This window comes from Lipotes vexillifer, unplaced genomic scaffold, assembly GCF_000442215.2.
Source record: "Lipotes vexillifer unplaced genomic scaffold, Lipotes_vexillifer_v1.1 scaffold133, whole genome shotgun sequence".
NCBI lineage: Eukaryota > Metazoa > Chordata > Mammalia > Artiodactyla > Lipotidae > Lipotes > Lipotes vexillifer.
Window position 1 is genome coordinate 409,464 of NW_006795585.1, and position 15,187 is coordinate 424,650.

General features: G+C 36.3%; 1 protein-coding gene across 2 annotated transcripts in view; it reads right to left on the minus strand.

Moving 5' to 3' along the window:
* ADGRB3 (adhesion G protein-coupled receptor B3) overlaps positions 1-15,187 on the minus strand; it is an 800,758-nt gene that overhangs the window by 331,605 nt on the left and 453,966 nt on the right. For both annotated transcript variants that reach the window (XM_007467820.1, XM_007467821.1), the window contains one exon: positions 5,263-5,365. In XM_007467820.1, the coding sequence (XP_007467882.1) occupies positions 5,263-5,365 (103 nt within the window). The remainder of the gene's footprint in view (positions 1-5,262; positions 5,366-15,187) is intronic.

The window sequence follows — 15,187 nt, forward strand, 5'->3', positions numbered from 1 at the left end:
GAATCCACATCTAGGCTCGTTTGGGTCTCAGGAGGATTCAGTTCCTTGTAGTTGTAGGACTGAGGTCCACATTTCCTTCCTGGTTGATAACCAGGGGTTGTTTTCAGCTTTTAGAGGCTGCCCATATTCCTTGGCTTGTGGCCCTCATCCTTCATCTTCAAAGTCAACAATGGCAGGGTGAGTCCTTCTTACCTTGCATCTTTCTGACCATAGCCGGGAAAGGCTTTCCAATTTTAATGGCTCATGTGATTAAACTGGATCTACTCACATAATCCAGGATAAATGCCCCATCTCAAGGTTCTTACCCTTAATCCCATCTGCAAAGTCCTTTCTGACATGTAATATAATATATTCACAAGTTATGGGGGTTAGGATATGGGCATCTTTGGGGGGCCACATTCTCTTTACCGTACAGGGGGTGACAACTTATGCAGTACAGGGGCCAAATCTGGCTTGCTACCTACTTTGTAAATGATATTTTGTTGTAACAGAGCCACATCAATTTTCATATATTGTCTCTGGTTGCTGTCACACTACAATAGCATAGCTGAGTAGATGTGACAAAGACCATTATAGCTCATATGTCTAACCTGACTCAACTGAAAATGTTTTCTGACCCCTGCTCCAACAATAGCATAATTAGTCTAAAATCTTTTTGAATAATATTAATGTTGTATTATGAATAAGAATAAACTGAATGTGAAATGTAAGTGGGAAGAATGCTTACTCAAGTTTAGGAATTTAGGATAAAACCAAAAAAAAAAAAAAAAACTGTAGCTAGAGAATAATTTCTATCTCAATTTCAGCCGTTGGCAGCACCATCAATCTGTCTAGTTAGCATTTCAAGACTCTCCCATAAAAACTACCAAGGGTTTTTTAAGCAGGCAAAACATCAGAAATATTTTCCAAATGGACTCAAGCTAGGGTAGAAAAGTAATTTTAAAAGTAAAGGGGTATGGGCTTCCCTGGTGGCGCAGTGGTTGAGAGTCTGCCTGCTGATGCAGCAGATGCGGGTTCGTGCCCCGGTCCGGGAGGGTTCCACATGCCGCAGAACGGCTGGGCCCGTGAGCCACTACCACAGATCCTGTGCGTCTGGAGCCTGTGCTCCGCAACGGGAGAGGCCACAATAGTGAGAGGCCCGCGTACCGCAAAAGAAAAAAAAAAGTAAAGGGATAAAAACGCCCCTTTGTAGAAATTATAGATGTATAGAATGAACTTCTTTAAGCTTTGTCAAGTGAATTTTAAGTCGCTGGGTTGTTATCAGCCTTTGCTATTCATGAAAATACCCACTGATGAATGTTGGAATTTCTTTTCATTGTTTTTCATGTTAATGGTAAAAAGCATATTCATCACAGTTTTCCATTGTGTTTTCCACTATGAATTACAAAGGCCATGGCTCATGATTAATTTTAGTTTATACACATAAAACAAACTCCTTAATTTGTTAGCTAAATCCCGTTAGTATGCCAGCACATACAGCAAAGAAAATAAAACCGCAAGCCCTAATTCCCATGAGATCTTTTGTGAATATGACCAATTTGAGAACTACAAAAAAACCCAGTGGATTTTCCTCAATCCTGAAAGATAGCAGGCTGGTCCTACCTAGACCATGAGAGTTGTTGCTTAGAGGAAGAAATAAAAAGAAAGGCGAAAATAGACTGCAGAGGCTGCAGGCCAGGGTAGTCCAATGTGCCCTTCCACCAGAAATGGAACTACATTTAAGACTTTTCATTTGAAAAAAGTGAACTTTCAGGCTTGCAAAGTTGATAGAGCACGACATAACTAAAATGCATTTATTTTCTTATTCTAACTCATCTTTTAACGATAAGGCTGTTATATATCTTGGAAATTCACAGCAGGCTCAGATCTGTCAGGACCAAGGCATCCTAATGGTGGGTGTGAGCATGTGTGCATGCGTGTTTGCTTATGTGTGCACATATAGGTGCTTATGCTACACTTGTTTAGGTCCCAATAACGACTTTCAATAAATGTATTAACTTTCCTTGCACATTATGGAATCTAACAATATTGATAAGTATAAATGTCACACTGAAGAAACTTTAAGTAATATGAAAAACAAAATTCTTTTTCTCAGAAAAGCAAATTTGGTATTTCCTATAATCAAGCAACTGTTATGCCCAAGCACTAAGGACCACAAACTCAGACTCTACAGATTATAACAATAAAGCCATGAGCCTAGAAAACTGAACTAAGAATACCATCTTACTCTTTAATGACTTATGAGCTGGTTAAAATTGCAAATGGCTTTGCTGAATACAATTTGAAATTTCAAGTTTTCATGTTCTATTACCTATTCCCACCAGTTCCCAAGGGCCTTATTACACTTAACATACTTTAAATGTTATTTATTTAAAAGCTTTTTAAAAAAGAACATGTTTTGTTTAAATAATGTTAACAGACTTTTCCCTAGACTCATTATAACTATTAATTTCCTTTCTTCATTTTTTTTGCACATGGTGTATGCAACAGATATAATTTGCAAGTCATTATTCTCTTCTGAGCTTAGAAAAGTGCAGCAGATACATTTGCTATAAGAAAATAGGTGAAAGTAGACAGTCTTGATATAAGCAAGATGTCATATCTAAAATAGCTCAACTTTGAAGGCAATACTAATGATAATACATCTGTATCTACATAGTTATAATGAAATTTCAACTTGTTCTAATCAATTTTAATTTTCATGTTTAAGATACATCTTTTCTTCACATTTTAGTGAAGACTATTATATGTCAGCATAGGCTCTTTCAACTATCTCTTCAATGAAAATAAACTAAAATCAGAGCATACTTTAAAAGACACTCAATAAACCAGTCATATATTCCTTCCCTCAGTGTACATTAAAGTCCTTAACAAAATCTAATATGCATGGTAAGTATAAATATCAATACAACAAGCACTGGAAATTTTAAACAGTAGAACGTGAAGGACTGTAGGTGTGGTAAGACAATGGTGTGGGAGGTATCTATAAAGTGGAGGGAAGGGACTTCCTTGGCTGTCCAGTGGTTAAGACTCCACCTTTCAATGCAGGGGCTGTGGGTTCTATCCCTGGCCAGAGAGGTAAGATCCCACATGCCTCACAGCCAAAACACCAAAACATAAAACAGAAGCAATATTGTAACAAATCCAATAAAAACTTTAAAAAGCGAAGTGGAGGAAAGAAATGAGGGATGGAGGAGCCCAAGAATCTCCACCATGTGCCTGGGAATCAGGGCGGCCTCTGAGGACAGGCAGAGGTGGGTGCTGTTCCTGACACAGGACGGACGTGGGTGGGAACACCTCGAGGCATTTTCTTCTCCAGACTAAACTTTTCTTCTTCTCCCTCAGACCCTTTGTGTAACGTATTTGTCTATATTCTCTTAAATCTAGGCCTTCCAGAGTAGAGTAGTGTTTTAGGAATCTGGTCAACTCACTCACTCAAAGTACTGAAAGAATTAATTCTAAGTGACTTGCGGTAATTGTCTCACCATTCTTATATTCTGACTTTCATTGCCACTCCAGAGTGTAGCTGGTGCTTCATAAAATTTATTGACCATACACTCTGGTTTCCATATGTAGAAAATAATTTTTTTGTACATGATTTATCTCTTTTGAAATTGGGCTGACAACATATGCCCCCAGAAAATTTTGACTCAAAGCTTAAATCTGTTCATTTCAAATAGTTCTCTTGAATTGAAATAATGAGATTGTTTTATCAACACTAGTTTTAAGGTTACTCTTTCTTCAGCTTATGAAAAAAAATGCCATTTAATTAACATGTTCTTTAAATTCTCAATAGTGATTTTATCTTTATTTAGGAAAGTTTTGTGAATGTTCATTTACAGAATTGTGACATTCTGACATTGCATTGCTCTTCCAGTAAGCAATTCAGGGAATTATTATCTCTTACTGTGTTTCACTAATGCTTATAACTGGATAGACATTACCATGATAAACAATATATACAAACAAATATGTAAATAAATATTTTATAATACATGTTACAGGTACACAGTTCCTTATTCAAAAATTATGTTAAAAGTATCTCCTAGCTTTCAGTGCAGTGATGAGATTAGGATCATTAAAGGTATGAGGAGATAGATATAACAGAAATAAAATACATTGTCAAAGTTAGGTAGAACCCGTATGGTCACATTTTGGCAAAACTGGGAAAAGGCCAAATAGTTTAAGTATCAATCATGATGTTTAAAAGTTACTGCTGAGAGATTTGAGATTTTCATTAAACAATCTAGGAAGCTGGAACACCTTTGTAAAAAGTGGTTTATATGGAAGATAATTGTCATTTTTTAATAAAATGAAGTGTAGTTTTTTAAAATCAGAAATTATAAAATACTGGAAATGTACAGGTTTTGTAAACTAAAGGATGTGAGAATCAATTTCATCATGTCATTCACTAATTATATGAACTTGGGAAAATCACAATCATTTGTGCTTTCCATAATTGTATGCAAAAGTCAAGTTCATAGAAACTTTGCAAGGGATTAAAAAAAAAAGCTATGTATATGCAGCATATGAGACAGTTTAACACGGGAATTGTAAAAGCATAATTAAGAAAGAATCACTTTCCTTGCCCCTTAAATCAATGATTTAGGTATTTAAGGTGGATATATAAAGGATAAGTAGATATTTTAAATTTCTACATAAGGCCTGAACAAGGTCTAAAGAATTTCAGTTGCAGGTGGATGGATTTAACAAAGGGTTCTTGTCATTCTGGATGGAAGAGTTGGATTTGAATCACTGGAGCACCCAAACAGTTACAAGGAGGCTCCTCTGATCCTGGGTGTAGCACCTGGGTGTAGCACTTTAAAAAGCTGCTTCACTGACTCTCCTACCCTGGGATACCCTGAGGGACATCACTGCCCTTTGCTTTATGTCTGTAGCTTCTGTTGCTGCATGAATCTTAAATCTGTGTGTTTACATGGCAGTCTTCCTCACCATGTGGAAAGACTGGTTCTTTCATCTTGATCTCCCCCGCTTCTCAGCTTAGAGCCCAATAAAGATGGGCTGGCAAACTATTAACTATTATCCTGGAGAAATTGAAGAGAGTTTTATCATGAACCAAAGCATAGGATAATGTGTCATTTTGTTTTTATATAATACATATCTTCGTAACAAATTAATTTGTTTGCAAATCTAAAGAGTTTAGAAAATGTGTTCTTGTCTTATAAGTCAAAAGAAGGACTGGTAACCTTCTTTAAAAGGTAAATTCTACAAGCAACTCAATGCCAAGTGGATGATACTTACATTAGCCAAATGAGCTAGTTCTATCTCCAGGAATGAATCAGTTGTCTTGGGTTCAGGCCTTATGGTGACCACGATGATTTTGGAATTAACGACAGTATAATTTCTGAAACAGAATAATTATGATTAAAAGGAGACAGGATTGATGATGAATATTAATTCCCACTGTTCAATACATGTTGTGATGACATTTTTAATAAATGTATCCTAAGCAAAGACATAGAAACATCGCTCAAATGGATTTAAAACATGATACTGAACTACTATTCATGGAAAGATACAGTTGATTTTTTGTTATAAATATACCTAATCTGGACCTAGAAAACTTTAGGGGGAGAAAGCTATTGCTGATTGTTACCATTTTAAAGGCGGGAAAGATGGAAAAGCAATAGCGCTAACAATTATTTAAATCTGATTCACCTGCAAGACAGGTGGATCATGAATTCAAACCTTCAGGCAATCTTTAAATGAATATAATCCATTCATCTCAAGGTGGACCTAACAGTTCGGTTTTCCAAGAGACCAAATATTCTTCTTGAAAAGTGCTGTCTTGGTGTTTGTTTTTAGACTATCTCAAAATTCGTGAAGACGAATGATTAGAAAGTGGTGTAGAATGAAAACAAGTAGAATTTAAATATCAATAAACTTCATTGCTAATTACTGACCATCATTCATTTCAACAATAGAGATCTACAGGCCACTTCTTTATCTCAACATGCTAGATGTAAAGAACACATTTGCATTTGGAAATATCTCACCAGTACAGTTCATTCACAAAGAAGTTTTAAATATAATCATATTTACAAGCTACAAAAAAGATTATCCCTAAATATAAACATGTAAAATGGAACCAGCTCTTTCTTGCATATACACGTTTTCATCCAACATATATAAAATGCTATACACCTCCTATAATATAGAGATTTAAAGATTTTATTGTACTTTAGTTATTTGAAGAAATATATATATATATATTCATCCTTCCTTATTACTATTCTGGGGAATTTATAACAGGTAGCAAGACAAAGTAACTTAATTTTTTTCCTCTTTTTTGTTGTTTAAGGTGTTATTTATAGGTAATAAAATTCATCAACTTTAAGTGGACAGATTAAAGCTTTTGGTAACTGTATGCTACAATGCAAGCACCTCCACAGTTTCCTTGAGCCCCTTTGCACTGGATCCCCACACCTCTCCCCATGGTTCCAGGAAACCATGGGCATGTTGTAACTATAATTATGTCTCTGTAGAATATCATTATATAGAATCATACACTACACAGACTTTTGTGTTTGACTTAATTCACTCAGCATAATGTTTATGAGATTTATCAGTCCTGTTTCTCTTTATAGCTGAGTAGTATTTCATGACATTGAATTTGTGATCTATTCATCCTATCATGAATAATTGGTATACATACATTCTGGATGGACATATATTTTCATGTCTTGAGTAAATAACTATGAGTGGAATTGCTTGCTCATGTGGTAAAAACATGTTTAATTTTATAAGTTACTGCCATACAGTTTTCTAAAATGGCTGTATCATCAAAGTCATATAATTCTAATATCATAGAACCTCACATTCTTTGTGAAAATGTTTTCTCTAATGGGCTGATCTTTGCCACAAAATTTCACCAGAAAAAAATGCCAACTAGGCCACACTTGGAGGAATATTTAGTAGCAGAGGAACTATAAACATATTCTGAGTGGGATAACATTTTTTAACCCATATATTTAGTAATGTCAAATAACAAATTCTAGAACACTCAGGAAGTTTCATGGTACCCAGCCTAACAGAAAAATAGTAAAAAACAACAAAGTATAAATTTGTTTTCAGTATTCCTTAGGAGGAAGGTGGTTATAAACAGAGAAAGTTGGTTGACTGTTATTTATTTCATTTAATACTAAGTGAGTTTGTCTTTCTTGGTGGCGCAGTGGTTAAGAATATGCTTGCCAGTGCAGGGGACACAGGTTTGGGCCCTGGTCAGGGAAGATCCCACATTGCTGCAGAGCAACAAACCCGTGCGCCACAACTACTAAGCCTGCTCTCTAGATCCCGCAAGCCACAACTACCAGATCCCGTGTGCCTAGAGCCCATGCTCCGCAACAAGAGAAGACACCACAGTGAGAAGCGTGTGCACCATAACAAAGAGTAGCCCCTGCTCGCTGCAACTAGAGAAAGCCCGCGCCCAACAATGAAGACCCAATGCAGCCAAAATAAATAAATAAAATAAATAAATTTATTAAAGAAAATACTAAATGAGTCAACTAAGGTAAGGGGCATTGAGAAGGATACGGGAGTAAGCTCTAAATGCCAAGCTTCCTTTGCAAACTCACTCTTCCCTGTTTCTCTGTGAGCAAAAGTAATTGGGATCATGTGAGAATAGATGGAATTAACTGTGAGGTGATACCAGTTGATTAATTATGTTAACAGATCTGACAGGATTCCCAGAAAATGACAAGATATATATATATATATATATATATATATATATATATATATATAAAACTTGGAGTTGAGGACAAAGTTAATCTGCCACCACCAAAAAAATTTATGGCTGTTTTTCCCAAAGAAGAGTTCTGGGACACAGATGTAAGTTCCTTTTTCAGGAATGAATACATTTGAGTTCAGGTTTGGTTATCTGAAACAAAAATATTTACATGTCACACAAACCCAATCTGCCCCCTTATTCTGGTCCTGTTTATAATCCCATTTCCCTGCAATAAATAAAACCAAATGCTAATTTATAAACTGCTAATTTTAACACATTTTTGTTAAATTTGATAGTATACAGATATTTTATATTATTTTAGAAGTTGTATACTGATTTACTGGAAAATACAGATGTGGGTATTCCAAACAGGAATTTATAACGTGTCAAGGTATTTATGAAGTTCTTCTTGTGTGTTTGGGTTTGTGGGTATTTTAGCCCTAGGAAACTGGATGGTGGAGATCCAAGCGGCTTAGATAAGCAAACTTCTGTAGAGTATTTACTCTGTGGCAGGTTCACCAGCTACCTAATCAGCCTGGTGGAGAAGGTCCCTAGAAGATGGAATCTGCCTTATGGATTTTTCTAAGTATATGTGTGGGGAGTAGGGGGAGATGGCATATGTGTATACGTGTGTTAACTCATTTAGACTACATTTGAGAAGGGATGTGTGTCAATATATTTATGCATATGGATGTGCTTATAGCATTATGTGAGTCCCCTCCCACCTTGAGTTACTACCATGTACTAGATCTACCCCACACCCATTAATGTTATATATGTCTCCTTCCACAAGATTATAGTTCAAGGAGGGCAAGATTTGTATCTAGCATTTAGGTATCCTCATTTACATTATGTGTGTCACATTTTAGGGCTAACACATATTTGAATGACTTATTAAATACCACATAATAAACAAAAATGTTAAACTTTTGGCCAATGTGATTTAAAATATAATGTCAATATCACAGTATCCAAATATTTAATGAAGGAAAAATAAGCAAATTTACATTATGCAGTGGCTCCCTTTTAAAAAAGTGTAGAGTGTACAAAATTTATTTAATTTATTCCATCAATTTATTCTAATTTGCATAAGTGAATACCTGGATCCTCGTGTGCCATGTCAGGCTTTGTGATCTACTAATGCTTCCTGCCTGGGTTCACATTTGTATTCACTGCTAGAAAAGCAGATCTTACAGCCAAATAGATTTCATGACTAAAGTAATAAAGATCTTTCTTGTCCTTGAGATTAGCAGTAGTCAGTATCTAAAACATTTTAAAATGTGTAGAGTTCTTTATTCAAAGAAGGCTCAAGTTATTCTTCAGAATTTTTACAAAGGCTTAAGGTGCTTAGGGTACATGAATCATATCTTAAAGAGAGTAAAAAAGTGACTATAAAATGCAATGCAACTGTTTGAAAGAGACTCACTTTAGGTATAGGGCCATACATAGGCTGAAAGTGAAAGATCTAAAATGATACTTCATACAAATGGTAATCAAAAGAGAGCAGGGATGGACATATTTGTATCAGACAGAATAGATTTTAAGCAAAAACTGTAATAAAAGACAAAGAAGAACATTATATAATGATAAAAGGGTCAATTCACCAGGAAGATATAACAATTATAAATATATGTAGCTAACAGCAGAGCACCTAAAAATATGAAGCAAACATTGGCAGAACTGAAGAGAGAAATAGACAGTAACACAATAATAGTAAACTATTTCAATACAATACCCTGTTTTAATAATGGATAGGTCAATCAGATAGTAGATCCATAAGGAAACAGAGGACTTGAACAACACTATAGATCAATTGTACCTAATAGACATATACAGAACACTCCATCCAACAGTAGCTGAATATACATCCTTCTCAAATGGATACAGAGAATTTTCCAGAATAGATCACAGGTGAGGCACAAAAAAAAGTCCTGACAAATTTAAGACAACTGGAATCATACCAAGTAACTTTTCTGAACACAGCGGAATAAAACTAGAAATCAAAGGCAAAAGGAAAACTGGAAAACTCACAAATATGTGAAAATTAAACAACACACTCTTGAACAATTAGTGAGTTAAAAAATAGATCACAAGGGAAATTAGAAAATATCTTGAGACAAATGAAAACACAACATACCAAAACTTATGGGATGCAGCAAAAGCAGTACTGAAAATATATATATAGGGGTTAATGCTTCCTTTTAAAGAGAAGAAAGATCTCAAATCAATGACTTAAATTTACACCTCACAGAACTAGAATAAAAGCAAACTGAACCCAAAGTTAGCTGAAGGAAGAAAATAATAAAGATTAGAGCAGAGATAAATGAAATAGAGAACAGGAAAACAGAAAATATCACCCAACTAAGAGTTGTTTGAGGAAAAAAAAAAAAGATGACAAACTCTTAGCTAGAGTAACTACTAAAATAAGCAGGAAAACTCAAAAAAATCAGAATTCAAGATGGGACATCGCAACTGATACCACAGAAATAAAAGGATCATTAAAGACTACTATGAACAATTATATGACAACAAACTGAATAACTTAGAAGAAGCAGATAAATTCCTATAAACATACAACCTACCAAGATTGATTCATGAAGAAGTTTAAAAATCTAAGCAGACCTATAACTAGGAAAGACATTAAATCAGTAATCAAAAGTCTCTTGAAAAAAAAAAAAAAAAAAAGCCCAGGACCAGATGGCTTCACTGAATAATTCCACTGAACATTTAAAGAAGAATTAACACCAATTCTTCTCAAACTCTTCCAAAACATTAAAGAGGAGAGTATATTTTCAAACGTATTTTATAAGGCCAGCATTATCCTGATACCAAAATCAGACAAAGATGCCTCTAGAAATGAAAACACAGAGTAATATTGATATTGAATATTGATGCAAAAATTCTAAACAAAATACAAAACCAAATTCAACAACACATTAAAAAGATCAAATACAAGAAGAATTTATCTCTGGGATGCATGGTTGGTGCAACATAAGAAAATCAGTCAGTGTAAAACACCAGTATTAGCAGAATGAAGAACAAAAACCACATGATCATCTCAATTGATGCAGAAAAAGCATCTGAAAATTTTCAACATTCTCTCATGATAAAAATTTTTAACCAGTTAGGTATAAAAGGAATGTGCCTCAACATAATAAAGGCTATCTATGAAAAACCCACAGCTAACATCATACTCAATGGTGAAAAACTGAAAATGTTTACTGTAAGATGAGGAACAAAGCAAGGATGTCATCTATTTCCACTTCTATTCAACATAGACCTGGAATTCTTAACAATTAGGGGATGCCTAGTAGCCTAACAATCAGGCAAGAAAGAGAAATAAAAGGCAACCAAATTGGAAAGCAAAAACCAAAATCATCTCTTTTAGTAGATAGAATGATCTTACATGTAGAAAACCCTAAAGATTCCACAAAAACCCTTTTAGAACTAATAAAAAATGTGGAAAAGTTACAAGATACAACATTGACACACAAAAATCTGTTGAATTTCTATATACTAACAATGAATAGTCCAAAAAGGAAATTAAGGAAACCTATTTACAACAGCATTAAAGAGAATAAAATACTTAGAAATAAAGTTAACTAAGGAAGTGAAGAACTGCACACTGAAAACCTGAAAATATTGTTGAAAGAAATCAAAGAAGACACAAACAAATGGAAAGACATCCTGTCTTCATGAACTGGAAGACTTAATATTGTTCAAATTTCCATAATACCCAAAGCAATCTACAGATCAATGCAATCCATATCAAAATACTAATGACTTTTTTGCAGGAAGAGACAAAAAAAAATCCTAAAATTCATATGGAATCTGAAAGGACCCTGAAGAGCCAAAATGATCTTTAAAAAGAATATGAAAGCTGGAGGTCACATACTTCCTGATTTCAAAACAAGTTACAAAACTACAGTAGGTCAAAACCATATGATACTGGCATAAAGACAGAGACTGATGGAATAGAATAGAGAGCCCAGAAATAAACCCTCACATATATGGTCAAATTATCTTTCACGGGGTTGTCAAGGCTACCCAGTGAGGAAAGGATAATCTCTTGAAAAAATGCTGCTGGGAAAACATCCCATGTTTTCAGTATCCACATGCAAAAGAATGAAGTTGGACACTTACATTGCACCATATACCAAAATTAACTTAACGTGGGTTAAAGATCTAAACATAAGATTTGAAACATAAAACTCTTAGAATCAAACATAAGAGAAGAGCTTCATGACATTGAATTTAGCAATGATTTCTTTGATATGGCACCCAAAGTGCAGGCAACAAAAGGTAAAATAGACATATGGAAAAACATCAAACTTAAAAACAGTAAAGAAAACAACTGACAGTGAAAAGGCAATCTATGTAATAAAACAGAATATTTATAAGCCATATATAGAATAAAAGGTTAATATTGAGAATATATAAAGAAATACTAAAATTCCACAATAAGACAAAACAAGTCAAAAAGATTAAAGATAAATTTTTAAAAGATTAAAAAAGAGACAAGAGACTTAGATATCTCTCTGAAGATTATATACAAAAGGCCAATAATACATGAAAAAACACTCGACATCACTAATCATCATGGAAATGCAGGTCAAAATCACAAGGAAATATTACTTCACATCCCTTAGGATGGCCAGGATCAAAAAACCCAGAAAATAACATGTTGACAAGGTTGTGGAGAAACCAGAAGGCTTCTGCACTGTGGTGGGAATATAAAATGGTGAAGCTACTATGAAAACAGTAGGCAGAGTCTTCAAAAAAATCAAAAATATAGTTACCAGATGATCTAGAAATCCCACTCCTAGGTATATATGCTAAAAAATTGAACTCAAGGGACTTCCTTGGTGGCACAGTGGTTAATAATCTGCCTGCCTAATGCAGGGGACATGGGTTTGGCCCTGGTCCAGGAAGATGCCACATGCCGCATTACAACTAAACCTGAGCTCCACAACTACTGAGCTTACACTCTAGAGCCCATGTGCCACAACTACTGAGCCCATGTGCCAAAAGTACTGAAGCCCACGTGCCTAGAACCTATTCTTCACAACAAAGAGAAGCCACTGAAATGAGAAACCTGCACACCGCAACTAAGAGCAGCCCCCACTCACTACAGCTAGAGAAAGCCCACACACAGCAACAAAGACCCAATGCAGCCAATAAATAATTAATTAAATAAATAAATTTATTTGCTTATTTAAAAAAATGAACTGAGGACTTCATCAATGTCACTGAGCTAAATACATTTACTTTTTTTTTTTTTTTTTTTTTAATTTGGGGGGGGGGGGGGGGGGGGGGGGGGGCCGTACGCGGGCCTCTCACCGCTGCAGCCTCTCCCATCGCAGAGCACAGGCTCCGGACGCGCAGGCCCAGCGGCCACGGCCCACGGGCCCAGCCGCTCCGCGGCACGTGGGATCCTCCCGGACCGGGGCACGAACCCGCGTCCCCCGCATCGGCAGGCGGACTCCCAACCACTGCGCCACCAGGGAAGCCCTACATTTACTTTTAAAACTAAAATTACCCTATGGCTGCTACAACTAAAGTTGGGCTAACTTAGAACTTTGAAAACTAACAAGAATTTCAAATGCTGAAGCCCAGAGTGCTGTAGTCGCCCCTGCGTGGCCAGGACAAGTGCAGAGAGCTTGGAGGAGGGGGTCTTGAGCACCTACGTGAGAGTGGCCTGGTGGCAGATGGCAAGGAAGATTTGACTGCAGGACAATTCAGTGACAACAGCACAGCTGAAAACACGGACCTTCAGTGACAAAGACACGGAGCAGAGGTTCTCCCCAGACATGGCCCAAAATCATCAAAGTCCTTGCCCTCTTTTTTCCAATGGCCAGCAAAATGGAATTACCTATAAGAAAGCTTATGCCTGGGCTAATACAGCATGTGGCTGACAGGGACTTGGTGCTCTGGCTGCGTGTCAGGTCTGAGTCTCTGAGTGGGAGAGCTGAGTTCAGGATACTGGACAGCCAGAGACCTCCCGACCCCACATAATATTATTCAGAGAGAGCTCTCCCAGAGATCTCTGTCGCAATTGTAAGACCTAGCTCCACTCAACGACCAGCAAGCTCCAGCACTGGACACCCCATGCCAAACAACAAGCAAGACAGGAACACAGCCCCACCCATTAGCAGAGAAGCTGCCTAAAATCATACTAAGTTCACAGACACCCCAAAACACACCACCACACATGGTCCTACCCACCAGAAAGACAAGATCCAGCCTGATCCACCAGAACAGAGGCACCAGTCTCTTGCACCAGGAAGCCTACACAACCCACTGAACCAACATTACCCACTGGGGGTGGACACCAAAAACAACGGGAACTAAGAACCCGCAGCCTGTGAAAAGGAGACCCCAAACACAGTAGGTTGGGCAAAATGAGAAGACACAAAAATACACAGCAGATGAAGGAGCAAGGTAAAAACCCACCAGACCTAACAAATGAAGAGGAAATAGGCAGTCTACCTGAAAAAGAATGCAGAGTAATGATAGTAAAGATGACCCAAAATCTTGGAAATAGAATGGAGAAAAGACAAGAAACGTGTAACAAGGACCTAGAAGAAATAAAGAGCAAACAAACAATGATGAACAACACAATAAATGAAATAAAAAATTCTCTAGAAGGAATCAAGAGCAGAATAGCTGAGGCAGAAGACCAGATAGGTGACCTGGAAGATAAAATAGTGGAAATAACTACTGCAGAGCAGAATAAAGAAAAAAGAATGAAAAGAATTCAGGACAGTCTCAGAGACCTTTTGGACAACATTAAGCTCACCAACATTCGAATTATTGGGGTCCCAGAAGAAGAAGAGAAAGAGAAAGGATCTGAGAAAATATTTGAAGAGATTATAGTTGAAAACTTCCCTCATATGGGGAAGAAAATAGTCAAACAAGTCCAGGAAGTGCAGAGAGTCCCATACAGAATAAATCCAAGGAGAAACACAACAAGACACATATTAATAAAGCTATCAAAAGTTAAATAAAAAGAAAATATATTAAAAGCAGCAAGGGAAAAGCAACAAATAACATACAATGGAAGCCCCATAGGGTTAACAGCTGAACTTCTAGTAGAAACTCTGAAAGCCAAAAGTGAGTGGCAGGACATATTTAAAGTGAGGAAAGGGAAAAACCTACAACGAAGAATACTCTACCGAGCAAGGATCTCAATCAGATTCAGTGGAAAAGTTTAAACCTTTACAGACAAGCAAAGGTTAAGAGAATTCAGCACCACCAAACCAGTTTTACAACAAATGCTCAAGGAACTTCTCTAGGCAGGAAAGACAAGAAAAGGAAAAGACCTACAATAAAAAAAAAAAAAAACCCAACAATTAAGAAAATGGTAATAGGAACATACATATTGATAACGACCTTAAATGTAAATGGATTAAATGCTCCAACCAAAAGACATAGACT